Here is a 24,605-nt window from a genome sequence, read left to right as displayed (position 1 = left end):
TTGTTTAATATTTGACGTCAAATTGACATCAAGGTGCCTGCTGGCACGTTAACTTTAAAACGCATTACTAGATCTAGGTTTTAAGTGCCTTGACTGTATAAATCTCCTCTGAGAGTAATACACAAGACTCTCACACACACACAGGGAACGAATGTCGGGTTCTTCCATCACACGCTCACGATAACACCAAAGGAAACCCCTCATGTCAGATCTAGCTCTTTGATTTGGCGAGTGGTGTGAGACGAGCGGACACAGACGGCTCGTAATGAACAGAAATCTCAGCAGGCATACACACCAGCACTGAGAGAGACACACTGAGTTCCTCACACACAACAACTAACAACTGAGGTCAGCTGAGCTAAACACACACACTCGGCTTCCTCACAACATGCGTTCAAAATCAATGGCCTGGACTATTGAGGTTGCATACAGTATTGTTCAGGACAATTGAGGATTAAAAGATCTCTCATATCTAGACTAGCGTAGGCTACTAATTACCCAATGAATTAGCAATCTGGCCAATGAGATAACTACAAGAAGAAAACAAAAACACTAATATTAGAAGCAATGTGGTCACCGTGATAAATCTATGTAGCCTCAAAAGGGATTGAGCTGAATCTTGTCGCGAAACATAATTCTATTACAGCAAGAAAGGACAAACTGGTCCTGCAGTGCGAATGAAATCTGTAATGGAGTGAAAAGCAAACCCTTCACGGTTCGGACACAAAGAATGAATGAAACACGACCGCAGCATCTGTGAGAAGGACGGCTCTTTTCTTTAACTCTTACATAACCTGTGGTTCTGAATCACATATCAACCAAAATCATGTAATGTAAATATTTTCTTCAGAGAAACTTCGAGAATAATTGGTTCCTACTTTTGCATACACTCACTCATGGCAAAGGTTCAACAAGGTTTTGTGTGTTCAGAGATGCTCTTCTTCTTCAAAGATTCAACAAGGTGCTGGAAACATCTCTCAGAGATTCTGGTCCATATTGACACAATATCTTCACACAGTTGCACATGATCCATGATGTGAATCTCCCGTTCATCCACATCCCAAATCTGCTCTACTGGACTGAGATCTGGTGACTGGAGGCCGTTTGAGTTTCAGCATGACATCATGACTTTTGCGTAAACATACACGCCACTTTCGAGTCAAGTGGCGTGTTATCTCTACGCATTTTGAGCTATCCGCGTGTATGTCTACGCCATTAACGTTCGCGTCATTCCGCGTGTCTGTACACTCCGTCAAATGTCCAGTCATAAATGCCATTAACCCCAGTGACGGTTAGGTTTAGGGACGGGGTTGAGGTAAGTCATATCTTTTTTTTTACCTAGGCAGTCCCTCCAGGATTTCGCGGGCCTTTTTTGTGATTGTTGCGGCCTAAAATGCCTGATGTTGCGGCCGCTTTTTTAAAAAGTTGCGATGTTCTTCTGCATGTTTTTATAGGTTAAACCGGCAAAGATAGATAGATTTTTACTTAAAATGCCCATATTATGCTTTTTGGCTTTTCCCCTTTCCTTTATTGTGTTAATTTTTGTGCATGTTATAGGTTTACTAAGAGAGAAAAGTTCAAAGTCCACCCCAAAGGGACTCTATTATGTCCCACAGAACTCTATTGTAGTCCCGAATTGACTTAAGAGACAAAGTCACACACTTTGTAACACACGAACAAACTAACTAACCATTAGTAACCATAAAAGGCAAAACAAACGATTTAAAACGATCTAATTTGTGAATCTTGTTTATAGGAATGGGGTAGGAGCTTATAAGATTTTTTTCTTCATCCTACTCCTGTTCTTTTCTTTGTCATGGAATGTACTTTGTGTTGGTTTGATTTGTTAAATTGTTTTTGTGGTATTTCGTGTTGCATTACCATGAAAAGAGAGAATAGAAAATAAATGAAATGAAAATTAAAAAAAAAAAAAAAAAAGACAGTCCACATCTGCTGCGTCTTCTGAACAAAAAAAGTGAGTTTGCTGACGTATGACGACGCTTTGCAGGAGACCGCGGCGCGATGATTCGTCAAAGTTGCAGAAAAGTTGCGGTGATTTTTCAAAATTGCAAGGCGCACTGAATTCACGTGGATTTGTTGAAGTTGCGTTAATAGTTGCGATCGCGACATCGCGAAATCCTGGAGGGACTGACTAGGATGTTAAGGGAACAGTCATAAATGCCATTAACCCCAGTGACGGTTAGGTTTAGGGACGGGCTTGAGGTAAGTCATATATTTATATAACGTTAAGTCAACGGCGCTCATAAACACGCTGAAAAGCAATTATGCGTCTTGATAGCACGCCAAAAATGGAAATACGAATTGGTGTGTCATACACACGCTACTTCATGAGATCAGTCTGTGAGTTTAGTGACTCACTGCCATGATCAAGAGACCAGTTAGAGATGATTTGAGCTTTGTGACGTGTGTGTTATCCTGGTGGATCCATGTGTTGTGTGTTCAGAGATGCTCTTCAGCTTCAAGGTTTGATGTGTTGAGTGTTCAGAGATGCTCTTCAGCTTCAAGGTTTGATGTGTTGTGTGTTCAGAGATGCTCTTCTGCTTCAAGGTTTGGTGTGTTGAGTGTTCAGAGATGCTCTTCTGCTTCAAGGTTTGGTGTGTTGAGTGTTCAGAGATGCTCTTCAGCTTCAAGGTTTGGTGTGTTGTGTGTTCAGAGATGCTCTTCAGCTTCAAGGTTTGGTGTGTTGTGTGTTCAGAGATGCTCTTCTCCAGACCTCGGTTGTATCAAGTGCTTATTTGAGTTACTGTTGTCTTTCTATCAGCTGAACCAGTCTGGTCATTCTCCTCTGACCTCAACAAGCCATTTTCTCCCACAGAACCGACTCTCACTGCATTTTTCCTCTTTTTCTGATCATTCTTTGTAAACCCTAGAGATGGTTGTTTGTGAAAATCCCAGTAGATCAGCAGTTTCTGAAACCCATTAAAGTCACGTTAAAGGGTTAGTTCACCCAAAAATGAAAATTAAGTCATTAATTACTCACCCCCATGCTGTACCAACCCCGTAAGACCTTCGTTCATCTTCGGAACACAAATTAAGATATTTTTGATTGAATCTGAGAGCTGGATCACTCTTCCATAGACTGCCTAAGGGACTGCCTCTTGACGGCCCAGAAAGTCATTAAAGAAAAGGTTTAAATATTCCATGTGCCTACAGCGGCTCAATTATAAGTTTATCAAGCGACGAGACTACTTTTTGTGCGAAAAAAACATAAATAACGACTTAATTCCACTATTCAATTACTTCCTTATGGGCGCATGCGCGAGAACTGAGACGAGGACGTTCTCATTCGACTAATTCTTGTTACCGGCTGCTCACCGCTTAGGAGTTTTACCGCCCCCTACCGTATAAGATGATGTGCTGATATAGCTGGAAGCGCAAAACTTTCTGTTTACAAGCAGAGGAAGATGCGCGCTGTACATACGCTTTTCAATTTGCGTATTTTCCGCACTATAAGGTGCACTTAAAAGCCTTTAATCTTCTCAAAAAACGACAGTGTTCCTTATAATCCAGAGCGCCTTATATATGGATCATCAATTTATACGGTAGGGGGCGGTAAAACTCCTAAGCAGTGAGCAGCCGGTAACAAGAAGTAGACGAATGAGAACGTCCTCGTCTCAGTTCTCGCGCATGTGCCCATAAGGAAGTAATGGAATAGTCGAATTAAGTCGTTATTTATGTTTTTTTCACACAAAAAGTAGTCTCGTCGCTTGATAAACTTATAATTGAGCCGCTGTAGGCACATGGAATATTCAAATCTTTTCTTTAATGACTTTATGGGCCGTCAAGAGCCAGTCCCTTAGGCAGTCTATGAAGGAGTGATCCAGCTCTCAGATTCAATCAAAAATATCTTTATTTGTGTTCCAAAGATGAACGAAGGTCTTACGGGGTTGGAACAGCATGGGGGTGAGTAATTAATGACTTAATTTTCATTTTTGGGTGAACTAACCCTTTAATCAACTGTATTCCCTATTCTGATGCTCAGTTTGAACTTGCACTTGAACTTGATCTTGCAGATCATCTTGACTAATGGATTGAGTTGCTGCCATGTGATTGGGTGAATAGATATTTGTGTTAATGAAAACAAATTTTGAAAATGAGCAAACTGAGAAACCAGAACACCTATTTCAGCGTACAAAATTATTTAAAAAAAATCCTGGCAACTATGTATTCCTGGGTCTCAAGTAATTATCTTTTTATCATTTTTGCAGGAAACTTTCAAAATTGTACCATTTTGTGTTTGCTGAACACTTAACATTGACTACGTTTAATTACATGCAGCCAATTTTCGGGTTATGGTCCGGTTAAGGCCATTATTCGGCTTTCTGAAACATTCGGAATAACCCGTTTACATGCGTGAGCAGAGAGAGTTTCTCCTGTATACATGGAATTGCGATATCCCGATGTAAACGGCGACGCGCGGTTTGCGTCGAAACATACGGACAACCTTAAGACGCAATACGTGTCATTTCCGATTCTTCTTCCTGTATCCAAAGAAAACAACAACAGCAGCCCGCGGATAATGAATAGTTCGGGGCAGATAGCAAAAGCTTTGTTTGCGCTTTGATGCTGGTAACGTTACTGAGCTCACTCCAAAAGTATGCTGTGCTGCGTCTCGCCATGTTTACTTCCGGTATACTGCACGCGGATTTGTGTATGCGCCGAGAAGTTTCTCTACTCAAAAAACCAAGATTCCTTGCGAATAAAACATGCGCAGAACACAAATCACTATGGGGATATGCCGATACGCGTTTACATGACCAAAAATTCAGGTTACCCCATGTATAATATCCCGGTTTCTAAAATCCGGGATATGAGCATATTCGGGTTTTTGCCGGTGTTTACATGACCGGGTTATGGCTAATATCCCGGTTTTGAACGGGTTATTGGCTGCATGTAAACGTAGTCAGTGAAAAACCACAAAGAAAAAAATATATATTATGACCTAGATTACAAGTACGGGTTGTGGGTTTAAAATTAGACAGGCCCCTGAGGTCGCCACTTATGTCTAATGTAAGAGTCCTGAAGCAAAAGCACTATCTGTCATCATGACTCCTGATAAAAGGAAAGCCGAACGCTTTCTGAAGTGTCCTGTGAGTTGTGTGCTGAGCTCTGGACAGTGTGTGTGAGGACTCTGCTCACTGATTTGCATGTTCTGAATGCAAAAAAATACATAAATGTGGGGCCATTTGAAGGGGATTAGACAGGGTTAAACCTCTTGGCACAATAACCCCCCGCCCCGCACTGGACTGATGCGCTTTACAGGAGCAGATAATGGCCAGAAGCCCAGAGCGAGGAGCGGGCCAGAATGAATCCTTAAGAAGCCCTCGAGATAAACATGAAGAGCAGTGTGCATCTGTTTAATGTTAATCCAGCATTAATTAAGAAGACGTCCAGTCAGCTGAGAGGGGGTGTGTGTGTAAAATACCTGCTGAATTGTGCGAACAGCAGGAGACACCATCAGTGTTCAGCAGATCAACATCTTATTAAAACACACACGTCTGCGGCTTTAAGAGGCAATACAGCATATGGCTTTCTGGAGGAGCATGCTCTTTATGATCAATGAGAACATACAAATATATAAAACACAGTCACACCAAAACTACTATTAGTGCTTCAGCACTCGTGAGGGATCGCTTATGTTTGCCTGTTTTTAAAACAAATACAGAAAAGCTTGTGAAGAGTAGAAGAAGAGTAAAAGTCAGTAGATGAGCAGAAAAATAGGGAAACTTGTCAAGAAATAGCCAGGATATATTTCATTGCAAAATTAATTTTGCATTTTGTTTAAAGAAAATTTAGCCTAATGATCTGTACGATTTTTTTTACCAATGCAATATAAAAAAATAAGTACAATTAAATGTTAAACCATTGTGGTATTTGTTGTGCAGCCTGTAATTTATGTTGATTAAAAAAATCATTTGTACTACAGTCATTAATGTTTAATATGAAAATAATGTCAATGCAAAAGAAAAAAAAGGGCAGAATCAAACTGAATTCTGAATGAATGAATAAATAGTATTTCAACTATCACTGCATTAATGCTATAAATGTAAAACAAAATCATTGTACTATTGTATTTTTACTGGGGATGAATGCATTTATTGTCGTGAAAATTTTCACAAAGCAGCAGCAACATTTTTTTAGGCAAAAAATAAGTAAAAATTATCATTCTTTTCATTTTGGGGTGAAATGTATAGCTCTTTTTTAACTTAATTCTAAATTCTGAAAGAATGAATAAACAAATATATTAAATACATTTTGATTTTAAGTATTAAACCATTAGAGTGCTGCTTATAATTTCTGCTGATTTAAATAATTTAAATAATAATAATAATAATTGTGCTACAGTAATTTTTACTGGGGATAAATTTGTTTAATTTTTGTGGAAAAATAAATAAATAAATAAAAAAGTCCTAAAATAGGCTTCATTTTCAAATTACTTGGGTTTCGTTTTAAGGTGAAAATGAGGATAGAATCAGTACATGCCTAGTCAAACTTAATTCTTAAATGAATACCAATATGCTATAAATATAAAACAAAATCATTGTACTATTGTATTTTTACTGGGGATGAATGCATTTATTGTCATGAAAATTTTCACAAAGCAACAACAAATTTTTTTTAGACAAAAAAAAATAAGTACAAATTATTGTTCTTTTCATTTTGGGGTGAAATGTAACTAGCTCTTTTTTAACTTAATTCTAAATTATGAAAGAACATATGAATAAATATATTAAATAAAATGTAGATTTTAAGAATTAAACCATCACAGGGTTTGTTGCGATGCTTATAATTTCTGCTGATTTAAATAATTAAATAATAATAATAATTGAGCTACAGTTTTTTTTACTGGGGATAAATAAGTTACATTTTTGTGGAAAAATAAATAAATAAATAAATAAAAAAGTCCTAAAAAAAGGCTTTATTTTCAAATGGCTTGTTTTATTTTAAGGTGAAAATGAGGATAGAAGCAGTAATTAATTCTTAATTAAATGAATACCAATATGATCACCACCATATTATAAATTCCTAATATTATCATTAAAGAAGCTCCCAAACAGCAGCTGACAGTGACCATCAGATTTCATAATTAATGTTCATCCGTTCATGAAACCCTGCAGACAGTGATGGGAGAGGCCAATGAGTTTAAATGTCTCACCCCCGTCTCTAAACGCAACACAAACACAAGATTTTCATGATACAGATGAATAATTCAACAGCAGCATCCTTAATTACTGCCACTAATATCAGCCTGAGTAATGGAGCGGCGCACTTCTCCTCTGGTGTGTTGTTTATATCGCCTCTGGAGGACCAGAAGTCTAGACCCTCGTGCAATTAACACATGCATTAGTAATTCAGTGAAGATGGGTGACCTATATAATACTCCTTTTATACCATGCACAGAAATACCAACAAACTATCTGAACTGAGGGTTGTAACTGAGCAAACAGCTTCAACAACACTGATCATTAATATAATGTGTCTTCCTCCAGCTTCGAGCCTCACAAAACCCCACTCAAATGTTTTTGTCTGTCATGTTTGTATGCTTAAAAGTCTTACATTTATACATTCATTGAAACCCTTTCATTTTCAGAGCCTATTTGAGTTGCATTGCGATTGTTCACACACACTCACCTCAGATGTGCACGTGACCCTGCGTGGATGCGGCGCCTCCTGCTGGAGCTGGTACACTATTACAGTCACACAGGACAAGGGAATATACCGGTTATTAATTACACGAACGACGGACTCCTTTTAAACGGACCTTTGCAAAACTTCCACGTGCTCACGAGAAACGTATCTCGAGAGTTTTAACGTTTCTCGTGCGCACGTTAATTATATTTTTGCAAATGTCCCTTTAGGGGCTCCGTACATAACGTATCTAATATTCTTTTTTTTCTTCTTGAAAATGCAGTTGAAATAAGTTTTCATTAGCTGTACTCTCCAGATAAAACTAGAATTATGTTAACTTGTGAGATCTTACTGCAAAGAAAATTTTATATGTCGCTGAATTATAAAGTACACTTACAATAGGATTTCCACACGGGAGGTCTGTACTCATCGTTATCTGAGAGGAAAAGGGAGACATTATTCAGTTAGACAAGTGCTCGCGTATGAAAAAATGACATTTAGCCTAAAAGAAACGATAGTACAATTCATGTTTACATCTTTATCTATGTATTAGTGATCTGACACGAGAAGCCAAAGCAAACATCATTAGTACATTTCACAAGAGCCTCACATACGTGTGTGTGTTGATGGTGTGACACTGCCTTCTGCTGGACAACAGGACGAAGTTGCAGTTTATTATTTTGTTTTTTAACTAAATTTATTATATTCATTTCATTTGACAATGCAGGGCAGAGGAAATATATTATATTATATTGGCCAAAAGGAATAAATGTGTGGGGGTTTTTTTTGCATTTCTTTGATATTGAATATTATTACATTTTTTAAACAGCTGTTTTTTATGTGAATATATAGTAAAGTGTAATTTATTCCTGTGATCAAAGCTGTATTTCTAGCATCATTACTCCAGTCTTCAGTGTCACATGATCCTTCAAAAATCACTCTAATATGATGATTTGATGATCAAGAAACATTTCTGATTATTATCAATGTTGAAATATTTCTGTGGAAACTGAGATACACTACCATTCAAATGTTTGGGGTAAAAAAAACCTTTTATTCAGCAAGGACATATTAAATTATTCAAAAGTGACAGTAAAGACATTTATTACGATACAAAATTAGTATATTTTAAATAAATGAAGTTCGTTTGAACTTTCTTTTCATCAAAGAATCATGGAAAATAAAGTATCAGGGTTTCTCGGGGTGGGCGATACGACTAAACAAATATCAGGATATGAGTAATATTATTATTTCAAGATAACGATATGCATCACAATATAGTTGTTTTTGCTTTAAATACATTTTTGAAATCCATCCTTCTTATCACGATTTTTAAAAACTAATTCTAGCCTAAAAAAAACTCTCAAGCTAAACAGAAATAAAAAAGAGCAAAGAAAACAAACTACAATCGACACAAGTTAAACAGAGCTACCTGAAAAACAACCAGAAATACTGGATATAATGTATAAAGTAATGAAATGTATATAAAAAAAAAAACCGCATTGTCATTAATGTATTAATTAAATACACATTTATTCTTACTAAAGTTACAAAAGCGCTTAAGACGAGCAGTGAGAGATTTTCTCTTTTGTCGTTTGATTAGCATTAATAATTAGACTTTATTTCTGAAGGATCATGTGACACTGAAGACTGAAGAGTAATGATGCTGAACATTCAGCTTTGATCACAGGAATAAATTATAATATTATTTCACAATATTACAGGTTTACTGTATTTTCCATCAAATAATTAAAAGCAGCCTTGATAAACAGAAGAGACTGGCATTGTGCACAGTATGTGGTTTTGGTGGCGTTTCTGAATGGATTTGCAGTTGAGCTGACAGCAAGATGTAGATGCTTCTTCCGAGGGCTCATTAGAAGATTAATGAACACGAGCAGGAAACCCTGTGTAAAGACCCACTTCATGAACAATAGAGGCCCTTCACAGCACGACTGGCCCCGCTCCACAACCATTACAACTCACTCTCTCTCTCTCTCCTCTGACAGCTTCCTCTTCCTTTCACAGAAACATCCAAAATAGAAAGAAGAAAAAAAAAAAAACATTCTATTATGTTCATCACAAAGGGTACTTCCAAGTTTGAAGCATTTGGAAGAGCCAGAATAAAAAAATATCCTGGCTCTTTTCCAAACCTTACAGGTCTTTCTCAAAAAAAAATTGAAATATTGTGATAAAGTTCATTATTTTCCATAGTGTAACGATAAAAATTAAACTTTCATATATTTTAGATTCATTGCACACCAACTGAAATATTTCAGGTGTTTTATTGTTTTAATACTGATGATTTTGGCATACAGCTCATGAAAACCCAAAATTCCTATCAGACAGTTGAGTTCCTACCAACACTCTGGATGAGCTTAAAGGGTTAGTTCACCCAAAAATGAAAATTAAGTCATTAATTACTCACCCCCATGCAACCCCGTAAGACCTTCGTTCATCTTCGGAACACAAATAAAGATATTTTTGATTGAATCTGAGAGCTCGATCAGTCCTAGACTGCCTAAGGAACTGGCTCTTGACGGCCCATAAAGTCATTAAAGAAAAGGTTTGAATATTCCATGTGCCTACAGCGGCTCAATTATAAGTTTATCAAGCGACGAGAATACTTTTTGTGCGAAAAAAACATAAATAACGACTTTATTCCACTATTCCATTACTTCCTTATGGGCGCATGCGCGAGAACTGAGACGAGGACGTTCTCATTCGTCTACTTCTTGTTACCGGCTGCTCACCGCTTAGGAGTTTTACCGCCCCCTACCGTATAAAATGATGATCCATATATAAGGCGCTCCGGATTATAAGGAACACTGTCGTTTTTTGAGAAGATTAAAGGCTTTTAAGTGCACCTTATAGTGCAGAAAATACGCAAATTGAAAAGCGTATGTACAGCGCGCATCTTCCTCTGCTTGTAAACAGAAAGTTTTGCGCTTCCAGCTATATCAGCACATCATCTTATACGGTAGGGGGCGGTAAAACTCCTAAGCGGTGAGCAGCAGCCGGTAACAAGAATTAGACGAATGAGAACGTCCTCGTCTCAGTTCTCGCGCATGCGCCCATAAGGAAGTAATGGAATAGTGGAATAAAGTCGTTATTTATGTTTTTTTCGCACAAAAAGTAGTCTCGTCGCTTGATAAACTTATAATTGAGCCGCTGTAGGCACATGGAATATTTAAACCTTTTCTTTAATGACTTTATGGGCCGTCAAGAGCCAGTCCCTCAGGCAGTCTATAGGACTGATCCAGCCCTCAGATTCAATCAAAAATATCTTTATTTGTGTTCCGAAGATGAACGAAGGTCTTACGGGGTTGCATGGGGGTGAGTAATTAATGACTTAATTTTCATTTTTGGGTGAACTAACCCTTTAAGGCCGCTATCGAAGCATCCTGGGCCTCCATAACACCTCAGCAGTGCCACAGGCTCCATGCCACGCCGCACTGAAGCAGTCATTTCTACAAAAGGATTCCCAACCAAGTATTGAGTGCATAACTGAACATAATTATTTGAAGGCTGACTTTTTTTTTTTTTGCATTAAAACACTTCTTTTCTTGGTCGGATGAAATATGCAAATTTTTTGAGATATGAATTTTGGGTTTTCATGAGCTGTATGCCAAAATCATCAGTATTAACACAATAAAAGACCTGAAATATTTCAGTTGGTGTGCAATGTGTCTAAAACATGTGAAAGTTTAATTTTTATCATTACATTATGGAAAATAGGACCTGTATAATGGGAGTGAATGGTACCTACGACCCATCCATCATAAAATAAATCCATACGACTTAATATAGGCCTTCTGAAGCAAAGCCATGCATTTCTGTAAGAAAAATATCCATATTTCTAACTTCATAAACTAGAATCCGGTTACGGTCGTACACAAGTCTAGTTCTGGCGGAAGAGTGACCTCTGACTCGACCCACGAGGGGTGACCTCTGACCCGACACATCACGGGTGACGTCTGAAACAACGCATGACGGGTGACCTCTGACCTGACGCATGACATCTGACCCGATGCATGATGGGTGACCTCTGACCTGACGCATGGCGTAGGATGTTCAAACAAATAGAACTGGGCAACAAACTCAAGCTCCTCCCACATTTCTCTTTAAATATTTTCTCGTTTTACACTTTTAATTCTTGACTGGTGTTTTGTTTTACTCTGTCCTCTGCGTTTCCGTGTTCCTCATTACGTCTTGTGTCGGGTCAGAGGCCACTCGTCATGCGTTGGTCAGAGGTCACTCGTCATGTGTCGGGTCAGAGGTCACTCGTCATGCGTCGAGTCATGCATCGGGTCAGAGGTCACTTGTCATACATCGTGTCAGAGGTCACTCGTCATGCGTCGGGTCAGAGGTCCCTCGTCATGCGTCGGGTCAGAGGTCACTCGCCATGCGCCGGGTCATGCATCGGGTCAGAGGTCATTTGTCATGTGTCGGGTCAGAGGTCACTCGTCATGTGTTGGGTCAGAGGTCACTCGTCATGCGTCGGTTCAGAGGTTACTCATCATGCGTCGGTTCAGAGGTCACTCGTCATGCGTCGGTTCAGAGGTCACTCGTCATGCGTCGGGTCATGCATCGGGTCAGAGGTCCCTCGTCATGCGTCGGGTCAGAGGTCACTCATCAGGTCAGAGGTCATTCAGCATGCATCGGGTCAGAGGTCACTCGTCATGCGACGGGTCAGAGGTCACTCGTCATGCGACGGGTCAGAGGTCACTCGTCATGCGTCGGGTCAGAGGTCATTCGTCATGTGTTGGGTCAGAGGTTACTTGTCATACATCGTGTCAGAGGTCACTCGTCATGCGTCGGGTCAGAGGTCCCTCATCATGCGTCGGGTCAGAGGTCACTCGTCATGCATCGGGTCAGAGGTCATTTGTCATGTGTCGGGTCAGAAGTCCCTCGTCATGCGTCGGGTCAGAGGTCACTCGTCATGCGGCGGTTAAGAGGTCACTGGTTCAGAGGTCACTCGTCATGCGTCGGGTCATGCATCGGGTTAGAGGTCACTCGTCATGCGTCAGGTCAGAGGTCAGTCATCAGGTCAGAGGTCATTCAGCATGCGTCGGGTCAGAGGTCACTCGTCATGCGTTGGGTCGGAGGTCACTCGTCATGCGTCTGGTCAGAGGTCACTCGTCATGCGTCGGGTCAGAGGTCATTCGTCATGCGTTGGGTCAGAGGTCACTTGTCATTAGGGGTGTAACGGTACACAAAAATCACGGTTCGTTACGTACCTCGGTTTTAAAGTCACGGTTCGGTACGTTTTCGATACAGCAAAAAGAAAGAAATGCCAGAGAAATTTCCTATTTGTTTAAAGAAAAAATATTTTTAAATAAGTGTGAGTTTTCCTAGATCTTGAAACTTTCAGGTTTATAAATGGGGGTCATCTTTGAAGGGTGAACAAATAATGTTTTGGTCATCACATTAAAAATAACATTTAAACATATATTTATTTATATAATATTTGAATTTTTAAGTGCTGGAAAAAGATGTGTGAAGTACTTGAAAGCATTTCACCATTCCAGCCAAACTGGTTCCAGTTAGTGTTTCTATATTAAATCCATGGTGAATGTTGCTGGTCTGTGGACGAAAGTATTACTAGTTCATTCACGGCACAATGTTTCTCCTGGTTTCCATGACAGCGCTGTTTGATCTAATAGAGATCTGCGGTTAATAACGAAGAAATGTGAATGCATCTCACTAGATCTCGCAGCGATGTTATTACCTCAGTGGCGAATTCAAATGTTTTCTTTACCGGATCTCTTAGCGCGGTGTAGTAACAGTGTTGCTTGATCGAGATCGGCTCGCGCTGCACAGATGTTGCAGGTCTGAACTGATAAACGATCCGTAAAGCACATAACGAGTAGCGCAGTTTCGTTCTGCTTTCATTACGCTTGCCATTTGGATGTTGCGCAACGTTGTGTTGGCCGCGCCAGCACGAATTTTGCCGGCAGGAAAAATGGTCCAAGCACTCGTTCGGTTTGTATGTGTACCGAACCGGAAGCCTCGAACCGAAACGGTTCAATACGAATACATGTACCGTTACACCCCTACTTGTCATACATCGTGTCAGAGGTCACTCGTCATGCGTCGGGTCAGAAGTCCCTCATCATGCGTCGGGTCAGAGGTCACTCGTCATGCATCGGGTCAGAGGTCATTTGTCATGTGTCGGGTCAGAGGTCACTCGTCATGTGTCGGGTCAGGTCATTCGTCATGCGTTGGGTCAGAGGTCACTTGTCATACATCGGGTCAGAGGTCACTCGTCATGTGTTTGGTCAGAGGTCACTTGTCATACATCGTGTCAGAGGTCACTCGTCATGCGCCGGGTCAGAGGTAACTCGTCATGTGTCGGGTCAGAGGTCCCTCTTCATGTGTCAGGTCAGAGGTCACTCGTCATGTGCCGGGTCATGCATCGGGTCAGAGGTCATTTGTCATGTGTCGGGTCAGAGGTCACTCATCATGCGTCGGGTCAGAGGTCACTCGTCATGCGTCGGGTCAGCGGAACTCGACTTGCAAACGGCCGTTACCAAAAGCCAGTGATTATAGTTTATGAGTTAGAGTTATAAATATGGATGAATATTTGTCTTCACTTCAGAAGGGCTTTATTAACCTATGGAGCCATACAGATTATTTTTATGATAGATGGATGTGTGTTTTTGGGTTTCAAAATGTAAGGTGCATTTCACTGCCATTATTGGAAGCATCAGGTTGTTTATTAATAACTCTGATAGCATTCGTCTGAAAGAAGAAAGTCATAAACACCTAGGATGACTTGAGGGCAAGGATATTTTTTTTATCTTCTTCTAGCAGTCACACACTAGACCGCATATGATTCAGCATTACATATTAATAGAAAAATGTTTGCTCGTCCCCGTTTTTTCTCCATAATGTCAACAAGTGTTTGAGGCCATATCCTGATAGATATATAACATGTCCAATAGCTTGTTTTGAATAAAATTCAGGTTTTAGGTTCACATGTATATCAAGAGTGCATTTAGATGGTTGTTCACTCATTTGAATCACCTTTTGTTCACAACTTCATGGTCCTGCAGTGACATTATTCTTGATTAAATGTATAAAGCGCTTATTCTATAGTCCAATAATCAATATGAGCTCATAAACATCTTGCATATTAATTTATGATTAAAATATTTTAGATAAAGTCAGAACATGTCAACATGTGTTTTTTTCCATTCTGGTTCAACGCTATTAACCTGTTGCTATATGAAGGAAGATACTGACTACTTCAACAAAGCAAATGAAGACAAACAAAAGATAAGAATAACCTGATCTGCTTCAATATCATCAGAACAATGGCAAACTGCAGGGTGAAGTCAAACTTATTTTGACCGCATGATCTCATTCATTGTGACTTGCTCATCTGCACGCAACAATGCAAATAAACAGATGTTACTATCACTGAAAAAAACTATAATAACATGTTATGAAGCACAACATCACGGGCCCAAAGGGAAATCTGTCAAACCCATGTGTGTGTGTTTGCTTTCACACATATTACACACGCGATCTGTTGGCATAAGAACCATAATAAAATCGATGAAATATGATCGACTCACCGAACACATGGATGGCCATTGCAGTCAGTGATCCAGATGGACAAAGGTTTGAACAACACACACACAATCTGCCTTATTTCCTCACATCCAAAGTTATTTCACAAGGAACGACTCTTACTGTATGATTATATTCTGAAGGCGATGGGGTTTTGATGAATTGTCCAGTCTAGGAATCCTACATTAGCGATGTTGCCGAGCTAAACTTTAAATCACAGCGAATCCAACAGCGAACACTGGAGAATGAGTGTGTTGTGTGAGGAGAGATGATCGGGTGTGTGTGAGCAGCAGTTGTGATGAGCGCGGTGTGTTTTACTGCAGGTCTGATTCACTCCTCACATCCCAGCACTGGAGTCGCCATCTTGTGAGACCACATGACCAGATCCACACACACATACACACGCGCGCGCGCGGACGCTCTTCCTCAGGGACTGCAGCCTCTTCATGGCGCGTTACCATGGAGACCCCCTCTCTGTGGCGACATGATGATGCAGTGTGTGTTTACGTCTTGTAATATGACAATTCGACACATCTTTTTTTCCTTAATTTGACTGGAAAATCACAGTACAATGCAAATAAATAACAGATAAAAGCAATTATCATATTTTTGGCAACAAGTGATATGCAACAACGATCACATCCTCAGCTAGAGAAATGTTGAATCGACTCTATTCCATGTTAAATCGATTCCGATCTAATATTTAGACTTGAGCATATTGTTGAAAGTTGAAATGTGAAAAAATGACGACAAATTGTGAAAAATATGATTCATTGTGACGGCTCAGCGCAGCAGTTTGAGTCCAGGAGCCATGGAGGCCTTTTGTGTGGAGTTCGCATGTTTAACCCATGTTAGCGTCCAAAGATAGTGAACAGGATAGGTGAACTGGAGACCCTAAACTGTCCAAAGTGTGAGTGTGTGTGTGTGAGAGCCCTGTGATGGACTGGCCACGTGTCCAAGGTGTTTCCCTGCTTTCAGCCCAAGGTGTTGGGAAAGACTCAAGCTGCATCCTTACAGGACAAGTAATTTGGATTTGGAAAATGGTAGTCATAATTTCATTCCATATTGATAAATTTAGTACAAAAAGGCGAATAAATGATGTCTGGATTAACTTCTTCTGATTTTGTTGAATATTGAATTGAATTTGCTCTTCTGAAGACTTGATGCCATAACCTGGAAGAGTAGCTGGTTTCCTCAAGGGTTTTCCTATGGGTTTTTACATTTGCTATGCTATCTTTTAAAAACCTGTTTAAAAAAGTAATTTGTTTGTGATCCTGACACGTCGGCTCTATTATTTTCTTTTTTTGTGATATGCTGTCTTTTTCTTGGCTTTTTTTGTGCCACCCTGTCTTTCATTATCTCATCACATTCAGTGACAAAAATGTACTTTACAATCACTTACTTTTTAACCATGTTGTATTCAACAGTACAGGTGTGCCACAGTTAAAAAGCAGGAACCCTGGCATAGATGCCACAACTTGCAAATATTTAATATGAGGCATGCAGATATGAGCTTAATTTATAGTTGTTGTAGTGCAACATGGTTAAAACAATTCCAAAGTAAAAAACAGTCCCTCCAGAAAAACGCGATTATGCGATCGCTGAATTCAATGCAAAATCAGCCAAAGTCCGCATATTTATGCGGGGGCCGCATTTTTTCAAATACGCCGCACTTTTGCCGCATAATATGCCGATTTCCGTGCAAAATATGCGGGGTTTGCATAATTTCATAATCCTCGCATTTTCGTTGCAAAAAAAGTCACATGTATCTTAGCAGAAAGTTGAAAAATGTTGCGTTTGCTTCACACAAGAGCAGCCATTTCCCCCTGTTTCCATGGGAACGTTATGAAGTGACGCAATTACGCGACGCCAGACAGACTCACGGAGGCGATTGACATCTCACAAATCGAACTCGTATTACTGTCTGTCACACGTTCTACCGTCACATCGTTACTTAATAAACAACATAATATAAAAGAAGTAGCATCAAACAGAAATTACCCGCACACATGGGGTGTTCGAGGCGCACATATAACACTGCAGAGAGTTCAACAGGGAGCGCACAGCTCTTAAAGGGGCCACACCTTATTTACACTCGTTACAGTCTGAAATAAAACAAGATGAGAAATTAAATATTCCCAGCACTTTCTATGATGTAGTATGCTTGCTTATTAAAGGAAGTAATAAGAAATGACTCTTACATTAGCCTAGTGAGAACAGGATGTTGGGGGAATCACTTTTTTTCTCTTTTTCATCAAACCGCAATTTTTGCAAGTTCCCTCAATTTTTGCAAATTCCTGCAATTTCATCGCATAAAATTGCATAAATATCCCGCATATTCCATCGCATTTTTAAAGAAAACGGGCCGCGTAATCAATCAATTTTTGCCCGCAACAATCACAAAAAAACTCATAAAACTCACAAAAAAGCGTTTTTCTGGAAGGACTGAATATTATGGTAAATGTTATATATAAATCGCAAATTTTTTTCACAAATTTTTGGAAATTACCACCACAATATCAGTCATTTTGATCGCAAAAATCACACAAAAAAAATCGTGAAATCCTGGAGGGACTGAAAAAAAAAATTCATCACTATAAAAAAAAATATATATTTTCATGATTTGTAATCACAACAATAATTTATTTTGTCAAATCAACTTAAATAATTTATGTAGTTCAGATAACCTAATATTCAAAGTTTCTGATTAAATCAATCACCTTCATTGTATTAACTCAATTTTTCCATTCCAATGAACTTAAATTTTTAAGGCAGCCAGATTACTTAATTTTATAAGTGTTTATTTTTATTTTTAATTTGGTTTATATTTTACACAATTTTGACAGAACACTTTTATAAAATAAGTACTCTTAGTACTTTTCCCCAAACAATGCAAAGCATTTGAAGCTCTGCAAAGGCTTATACCTTGCATTAGTTTAAAGTGAAACAAACTCGTTTCCCAGATGGCCGTGTCGCCCTGAACTGACAGGAGTTTAAGTGTGTATATTATACACACGTTAACAGGAAGTTCAGACAATAGCCACCCAGTGGTTATGCTCAGAGGACCTGAGCCCCTGACACTGCATTTATTGTTCGGCTCTCGTTTCCTGCCGTTGAATAAAAGTAAATATCCTAAAGAGTCTTCTGAATACAAGAAGAGGTGTGAGGCGTGTCGAGTGTGTAGGCTGAAGTAATGGTTATTTTTGAACAAGGATTTGAAAATTGCTTGGTTTCACGTTAAGAACCCTTATTTAATTTACCTGATGTTAAATAATTATGTCATTTACAAAATAAATGAATAGTTGGAAACACAATGCAATTTTTACCAGGAGTGTTGCAAGTTTATGTCCTTAAATGATTCGGTTTAAAACGAGTGTGGTAAATATAAAGGTGCTGGTGACTCAGCTAAAATGATTTGGTTTGACATGTACAACAGTGACTGGGCAGATTCTCAACAAACTGAAGATGCACTCGTCCAGAAACACTGAAAGGTCAGTGCATCCACACTCTGTTTAGTTCCTCTCAGTCTTGTCAGGCTAAAGCTCATGCTTGAGAAAACAATAGGATGTGTGAGCAATAGTTAACACACCCAGCGAGGTACGACAATACGACAATATTGACAAAATATTGATACGACAATACCAGGTAAAAGCGGGAGCAGCATCACTCCTGACTAAAAATGTCCGATTTGACAAAGAATTGATCTTTTGAATTGGTTGCAGTAATTACGATAATATAAACTACACCATAATAAATTAATTCTATATAGCTCTGAGGTTATGTATGTAAGCGGGTTCCCTGAGAGGGGAAAGAGATGTTGTGTGAGCTGGTGTCTGATGGACGTGTGAAAACACGCCAATTCTATTGGCCTACAGCATGGTCAGGTGACATAGCTGTTCGCATCACCGAGACCATAAATGTACATTTATTCATTTAGCTGACGCTTTTATCTAAAGCGACTTACAATTGCTATATATGTCGGAGGTTGCACACCTCTGGAGCAACTAGGGGTTAAGTGTCTTGTCCAGGGACACATTGGTGTCTCACAGTGGATTCGAACCCGGGTCTCTCACACCAAAGGCATGTGTCTTATCCGCTGCGCCATCACCACCCCATCTAAGTATGTTTTCAGGCATTGTGTGATCTATGGCAAAGTGACGGAGAGTCTCGTTCCTCTCTCAGTGACAGGGCTACATACATAACCTGAGGCGTTCCCTTTCGAGTGGAACTGAACACTGCATCATGACGTCGATGCTATAGGAACATTAATACCCATATCGCCATACTGAGGGAAAAAAAGCCTGACCAACGAGGTTGAAGGTGAAGTATACACAAGCACAAACCCTTCGGTTTAAGGCAGGGATCGGCAACTTCAGTCCTGGAGGGCCATTGTCCTACACTCTCAGAAAAAAAGGTACAAAAGCCATCACTGGGGCTGTACCTTTTAAAAAGGTACACTTTTTTACCCAAAGGCTGCATATTGGTACCTTAGTGGTACATATTAGCACCTAAAATGTACATATTAGGATGTAAAATGAACATATTAGCACCTAAAATGTACAAATTAGCACCTAAAATGTACATATTAGCACCTAAAACATATATATTAGGACCTAAAATAGACATATTAGCTCCTGAAATGTACATATTAACACTAAAAATGTACATATTAGCACCTAAAACATACATATTAGGACCTAAAATAGACATATTAGCTCATGAAATGTACATATTAACACTAAAAATGTACATATTAGCACCTAAAATGCACATTTTAGCACCTAAAATGCACATATTAGCAGCTGAAATGTACATAATAGCACCTGAAATGCATATATTGGCACATAAAATGTCCATATTAGCACCTGAAATGTACATATTAGCACTTAAAATGTACATATTAGCACCTAAAATGTACATATTAACACCTAAAATGTACATATTAGGACGTAAAATGAACATATTAGCACCTAAAATGTACAAATTAGCACCTAAAATGTACATATTAGCACCTAAAACATACATATTAGGACCTAAAATAGACATATTAGCTCCTGAAATGTACATATTAACACTAAAAATGTACATATTAGCACCTAAAACATACATATTAGGACCTAAAATAGACATATTAGCTCATGAAATGTACATATTAACACTAAAAATGTACATATTAGCACCTAAAATGCACATATTAGCAGCTGAAATGTACATAATAGGACCTGAAATGCATATATTGGCACATAAAATGTCCATATTAGCACCTGAAATGTACATATTAGCACCTAGAATGGACAAAAGTTTACCTTTTTAAAAGGTACAGCCCCAGTGACAGCTTTTGTACCTTTTTTCTGAGAGTGTACAGAGTTGCTTCAACCCTAATCAAACACATCTGAACAAGCTAATCAAGGTCTTCGGGATTATATAAAGTTACAGGCAGGTGATTTTTTCGGGGTTGGAGCTAAACTCTGTAGGACAGTGGCCCTCCAGGTCTGAAGTTGCCCATTCCTGGTCTAAGGAATTAACCCAAATGAGTCTAAGCCTTGGGACAAAGCAGTTAAACAATGAATACCCATGAATATGGGTGGAAAGGGTCAGCCTGCCACCACAACACAAACCTATACAGTATTAGGCCTATTAACCAGGCCCCACTACCCAAAGCTGAAGCACAGTCAGTCCCACAGGTAAACTGAATTTTAAAGACTTAAAGGGCACAATCTTGCACAGAGGCAAAGCATTCTGTGCAACTCAAAAGGCTAAAAAGGAAGTTAATTTGATTATAAAAGTATACAGAATCTTCTTTATCTTCTTTCACCGAGAATCTTTGAATCTCAAAGACTGGATGATATTCGGCAAATTATGTTGTGAAGTAGGCCTATAAGTACGCATAAACCTGTTAACTTCTTGAAGGATTCGGGTACTGGAATATCTTTCTATAAAATCAATAAACGTATAAGAAGTGGACCAGCCGGCCGCAGCGGCAGCACAACATCTCATTAGGGTGCAGTTTTTAGCTAACACCTAAAAAGAAACCATGCACCCAGACCCAGTATAGTATACTTGATGCCTAGAGGCGAAGCATGCTCGTGAGCAAAGTGAAAAAATGACAGACCAATGGGTTGTGATTTCTTTCTTTTTTTTTTTTTTTTTCGGGAACACTTTATTTTGATCGTCCCTTTTGAACACTCATAGCCCCTTTTCCACCAAAGCATTTTGAGAGCCGGTTCGGAGCCGGTGACTGCGCGCGAACCAGTTCTTTGTGTTTGGACAGCCAAAGAAACGGTTCTCGGCCAGTCCGCCTTTGTAATTGTTATGCTTGAAGTTAACGCAAGCGTTTCTATTTTTGTAATTTTTTTATTGGAGACATTATAAGCAAAGAAGAAAAGTCACAATATAGAACAAATAAATGGAAATAAAAAAAGACACAATTACAGGGGTACATAACTTATCAGAAAAAAATACATATCAAACGAAAAGATTAAAATACTTACATATTTCAATTGTTTTTAAAGCTTTCTTGGTATACGAGTTACGAGATAATCCGAAAGTAATGTTGTATTTGCAAGTGTTTCTAGCTAAGACTTATGGTGACGTACACAGTGACGTAACGACGTCGTTCCATGGGCGCACTAGTCAGTGGAAAAACAAATAGGTTCTGAAGCGGTTCGCAAGTTGAACCAACTCCGAACCAACTTTGAACCAGCACCAGTTCCGAACCAGTTCTTTTTTGGTGGAAAAGGGGTAATTGAGGAACTTCATGTCAACCATCAGAGTATTAGTAGACTGTCTGCTTAATATCTGCAAACTCTTTATTGTAATGGTCCTCTAACAGACATTATAATGACTCTAAGTAACTTTGCAACTACAAACTTTGCAACTTTTTGAGCAATGTTACCATCAACGGGCAACCAGGTGAGACACAGGGTTCACGATCGATCTAAAGTATGCAGATAGAAATTTGTTGCCCATTCTCAATGGGAAAGTGCCCAAGCAACATTGCTTAGCAACACTGCTCAAAAAAGTTTCCCTGTTTGTCATCAACTTTAGTGCCTTAGAAGAATCCACACTCCTAGTGGAGTGGGCTCTGACGCCTAGAGGTGAAGACAATCCACAAGCCTCATTGGCGAGATAAATTGCATCAACAATCCAGTGGGACAGAAGCGGCTTGGAGATGGGGAACCTCCAAAGCCACAGCCTTCAAAGCAGACCAGTTATTAATCGGATTAACTCCACAAGCCTGAGCGGTTAACACAAATCCTCAGGACCTGACACCTCAAGGACCAGACCAACAGCTTCCACATCTCGGGCTTGGGGTGAAATATCATCTTAATCTCCACGTAGAGTCTTCCAGGAGAGATATCAGGTCCAAGAACCACATTCAGGCCTGATGATCAGGGGGAAAGTGTACAGACATAGAGGTGTGAGGGGGAACCAGAAGGTACAGTGGGTCGACTCTTCTGAGGCGAAAACATCCACTTCCGCTCTGTTGAACCTCTACCTTGGGGTGCAGCCTCTGCCTCGGCCAGATGATTGCTCCCATATTTGAATGCCCTGGAATTGAGACTGCTCTCTGGATCTGCTGCACCAATCTGAACCGGGGTGTGAATGCAATCCACCCTGATGATTTATGTAAGAGACTACTGACATGTTGTCTGTCCACACCAACATGTTGTAGACCCTCAGGTCTAGAAGGAAGTACCTGGGAGACAGAAATACAGACTTCATCTCCAGGCAATTAATGTTAAGGAGATGCCGGCCTTCCCAGACCCCCTGGGCTGGGCGACCATTCAGAAAGTCCCCCAATCCTGTGAGGGAGCCATCGGTAGTCACTGTCTTGCAATGACAACAAGACCTTATTGTGGAACCGTGGACTCCTCCACATTGAAAGGGAACTAAGCACTCCGCATGCTCCCCTTATCATCCTCAGCTTCAGCTTTTAGCTACATTTGAAACGATCTCTTGTGTAGCAAGCCCAAAGTTATCATGCTGGCAATACAGTCTTTGGTATTGTTGGATATCATTTCTCCACCTACCTTGGTTTCCTTCATGGCAGGAAAGATAGGCTTTGACTATGGCTTAGATATAGTAGATAGTCAGATTTCAGATAGACGTCTAAATCAGACCATTGCACAAAGCACTGAAGACTCCGACTATCTTAAGTAGGACTACACTGCAATGCATTCTGGGTAAAATAAGACACTTTTCAAAACAAAAAACATGGCGGATCGAGAAAGCGCATTCAACCACTCAGTGCAGTTTACCCCTGAGGAAAATGTGTTTGTTGGAGAAGTATAACAGTTACAAGGACATTTTACTTGGGAAATTCGACCGTTGAGCGGAGCGTTAAAGACGTACAGAAAAGATACAAAAACATAGTACAAAATGCCAAAAAAAGAGTATTTAAGAGGAAATATCCAAAAACGGGAGGAGGACCCCAAGAGAAACTTAAAGACACTGAAATGGTGATGAATATGGTGGACAGTCGCCACGATTTCCACGACGCATGCGCGAGAATTGCGATCTCCTTCAACTACTTCGGTTCAGTTCTCGCGCATGCGTCGTGGAAATCTATGGAAGTCTCGTTTCAGGCCAACAAGGAAGAAAAGGAATAGTCGAATAAAGTCGTTATTTTTGTTTGTTTTTTCGCACAAAAAGTATTCTCGACACTTGATAAACTTATAGTTGAGCCACGGTAGTCACTTGGGATATTTAAACATTTTCTTCATTGACTTTCTGGGCCATCAAGAGTCATTCCCTTAGGCAGCCAATGTGGTAGTGATTCGGCTCTCAAATTTAATCAAAAATATCTTCATTTGTGTTCCAAAGATAAACGAAGGTCTTACGGGGTTGGTACAGCATGGGGGTGAGTAATTAATGACTTAATTTTCATTTTTGGGTGAACTAACCCTTTAAAGTGATAATTCACCCAAAAATTAACATTATGTCAGTAATTCATTTTAAATCATTACATTTATATAGTGCTTTTCTGGGTACTCAAAGCACTTTACATTGAAGGGGGAATCTCCTCAACCAGCACCAACATGCAGCATCACCTGGATGATGCGACGGCAGCCATATTGCGCCAGAACGCCCACCAAACACCAGCTTACTGGTGGACAGGAGACAGTGATGAAGCCAATCAGTGTATGTGGATGAATAGTTGGCCATGATGGACAGAGTCCAGTGGGCTAATTTGGCCAGGATGCCGGGGTTACGCCCCTACTCTTTTTCTTTTTCCATTTTTTTACTCAACCTTAAGTTGTTCCAACCCCGTAAGGCTTTCGTATATCTTCAGCAAGGCGAGCATTTGTGCTTATAAAACTTAAAATTTGTTATTTATTTATTAAATGAGCGATCGTTTCGCTTGATAAGACCCTTAT

General features: G+C 39.6%; 2 protein-coding genes across 2 annotated transcripts in view; one reads left to right on the top strand and one right to left on the bottom strand.

Annotated features, from left to right (window-relative positions):
• chn1 (chimerin 1) overlaps positions 1-15,583 on the bottom strand; it is a 72,586-nt gene extending 57,003 nt beyond the window's left edge. Inside the window, exons 1-3 of the mRNA XM_039647304.2 lie at positions 15,231-15,583; positions 8,048-8,086; positions 7,654-7,709 (exon numbers count right to left, since the gene is read on the bottom strand). Of these exons, the coding sequence (XP_039503238.2) occupies positions 7,654-7,709; positions 8,048-8,086; positions 15,231-15,249 (114 nt within the window). The 5' untranslated portion in view covers positions 15,250-15,583. The remainder of the gene's footprint in view (positions 1-7,653; positions 7,710-8,047; positions 8,087-15,230) is intronic.
• LOC148978251 (uncharacterized) lies at positions 12,091-15,010 on the top strand. The gene is made up of 5 exons (XM_089133534.1): positions 12,091-12,591; positions 12,690-12,807; positions 13,729-13,856; positions 13,933-14,076; positions 14,963-15,010. Exons 1-5 carry the CDS (start codon positions 12,091-12,093, stop codon positions 15,008-15,010), a joined length of 939 nt encoding a protein of 312 aa, XP_088989660.1.
• Positions 15,584-24,605: the final 9,022 nt, after the last annotated feature.

This window comes from Pimephales promelas, chromosome 7, assembly GCF_988280905.1.
Source record: "Pimephales promelas chromosome 7, fPimPro1.hap1.1, whole genome shotgun sequence".
In the NCBI taxonomy this organism is placed as follows: domain Eukaryota; kingdom Metazoa; phylum Chordata; class Actinopteri; order Cypriniformes; family Leuciscidae; genus Pimephales; species Pimephales promelas.
This window is presented reverse-complemented; position numbering and strand designations above follow the sequence as displayed.

Coding starts and splice junctions, on each gene's coding strand:
- LOC148978251 (XM_089133534.1), top strand. CDS start 12,091: ATGTGTCGGGTCAGAGGTCACTCGTCATGTGTTGGGTCAGAGGTCACT. Junction 13,857..13,932: donor CTCGTCATGTGTCGGGTCAG/GTCATTCGTCAT, acceptor GTGTTTGGTCAG/AGGTCACTTGTCATACATCG. Junction 14,077..14,962: donor GGTCATGCATCGGGTCAGAG/GTCATTTGTCAT, acceptor CAATATCATCAG/AACAATGGCAAACTGCAGGG.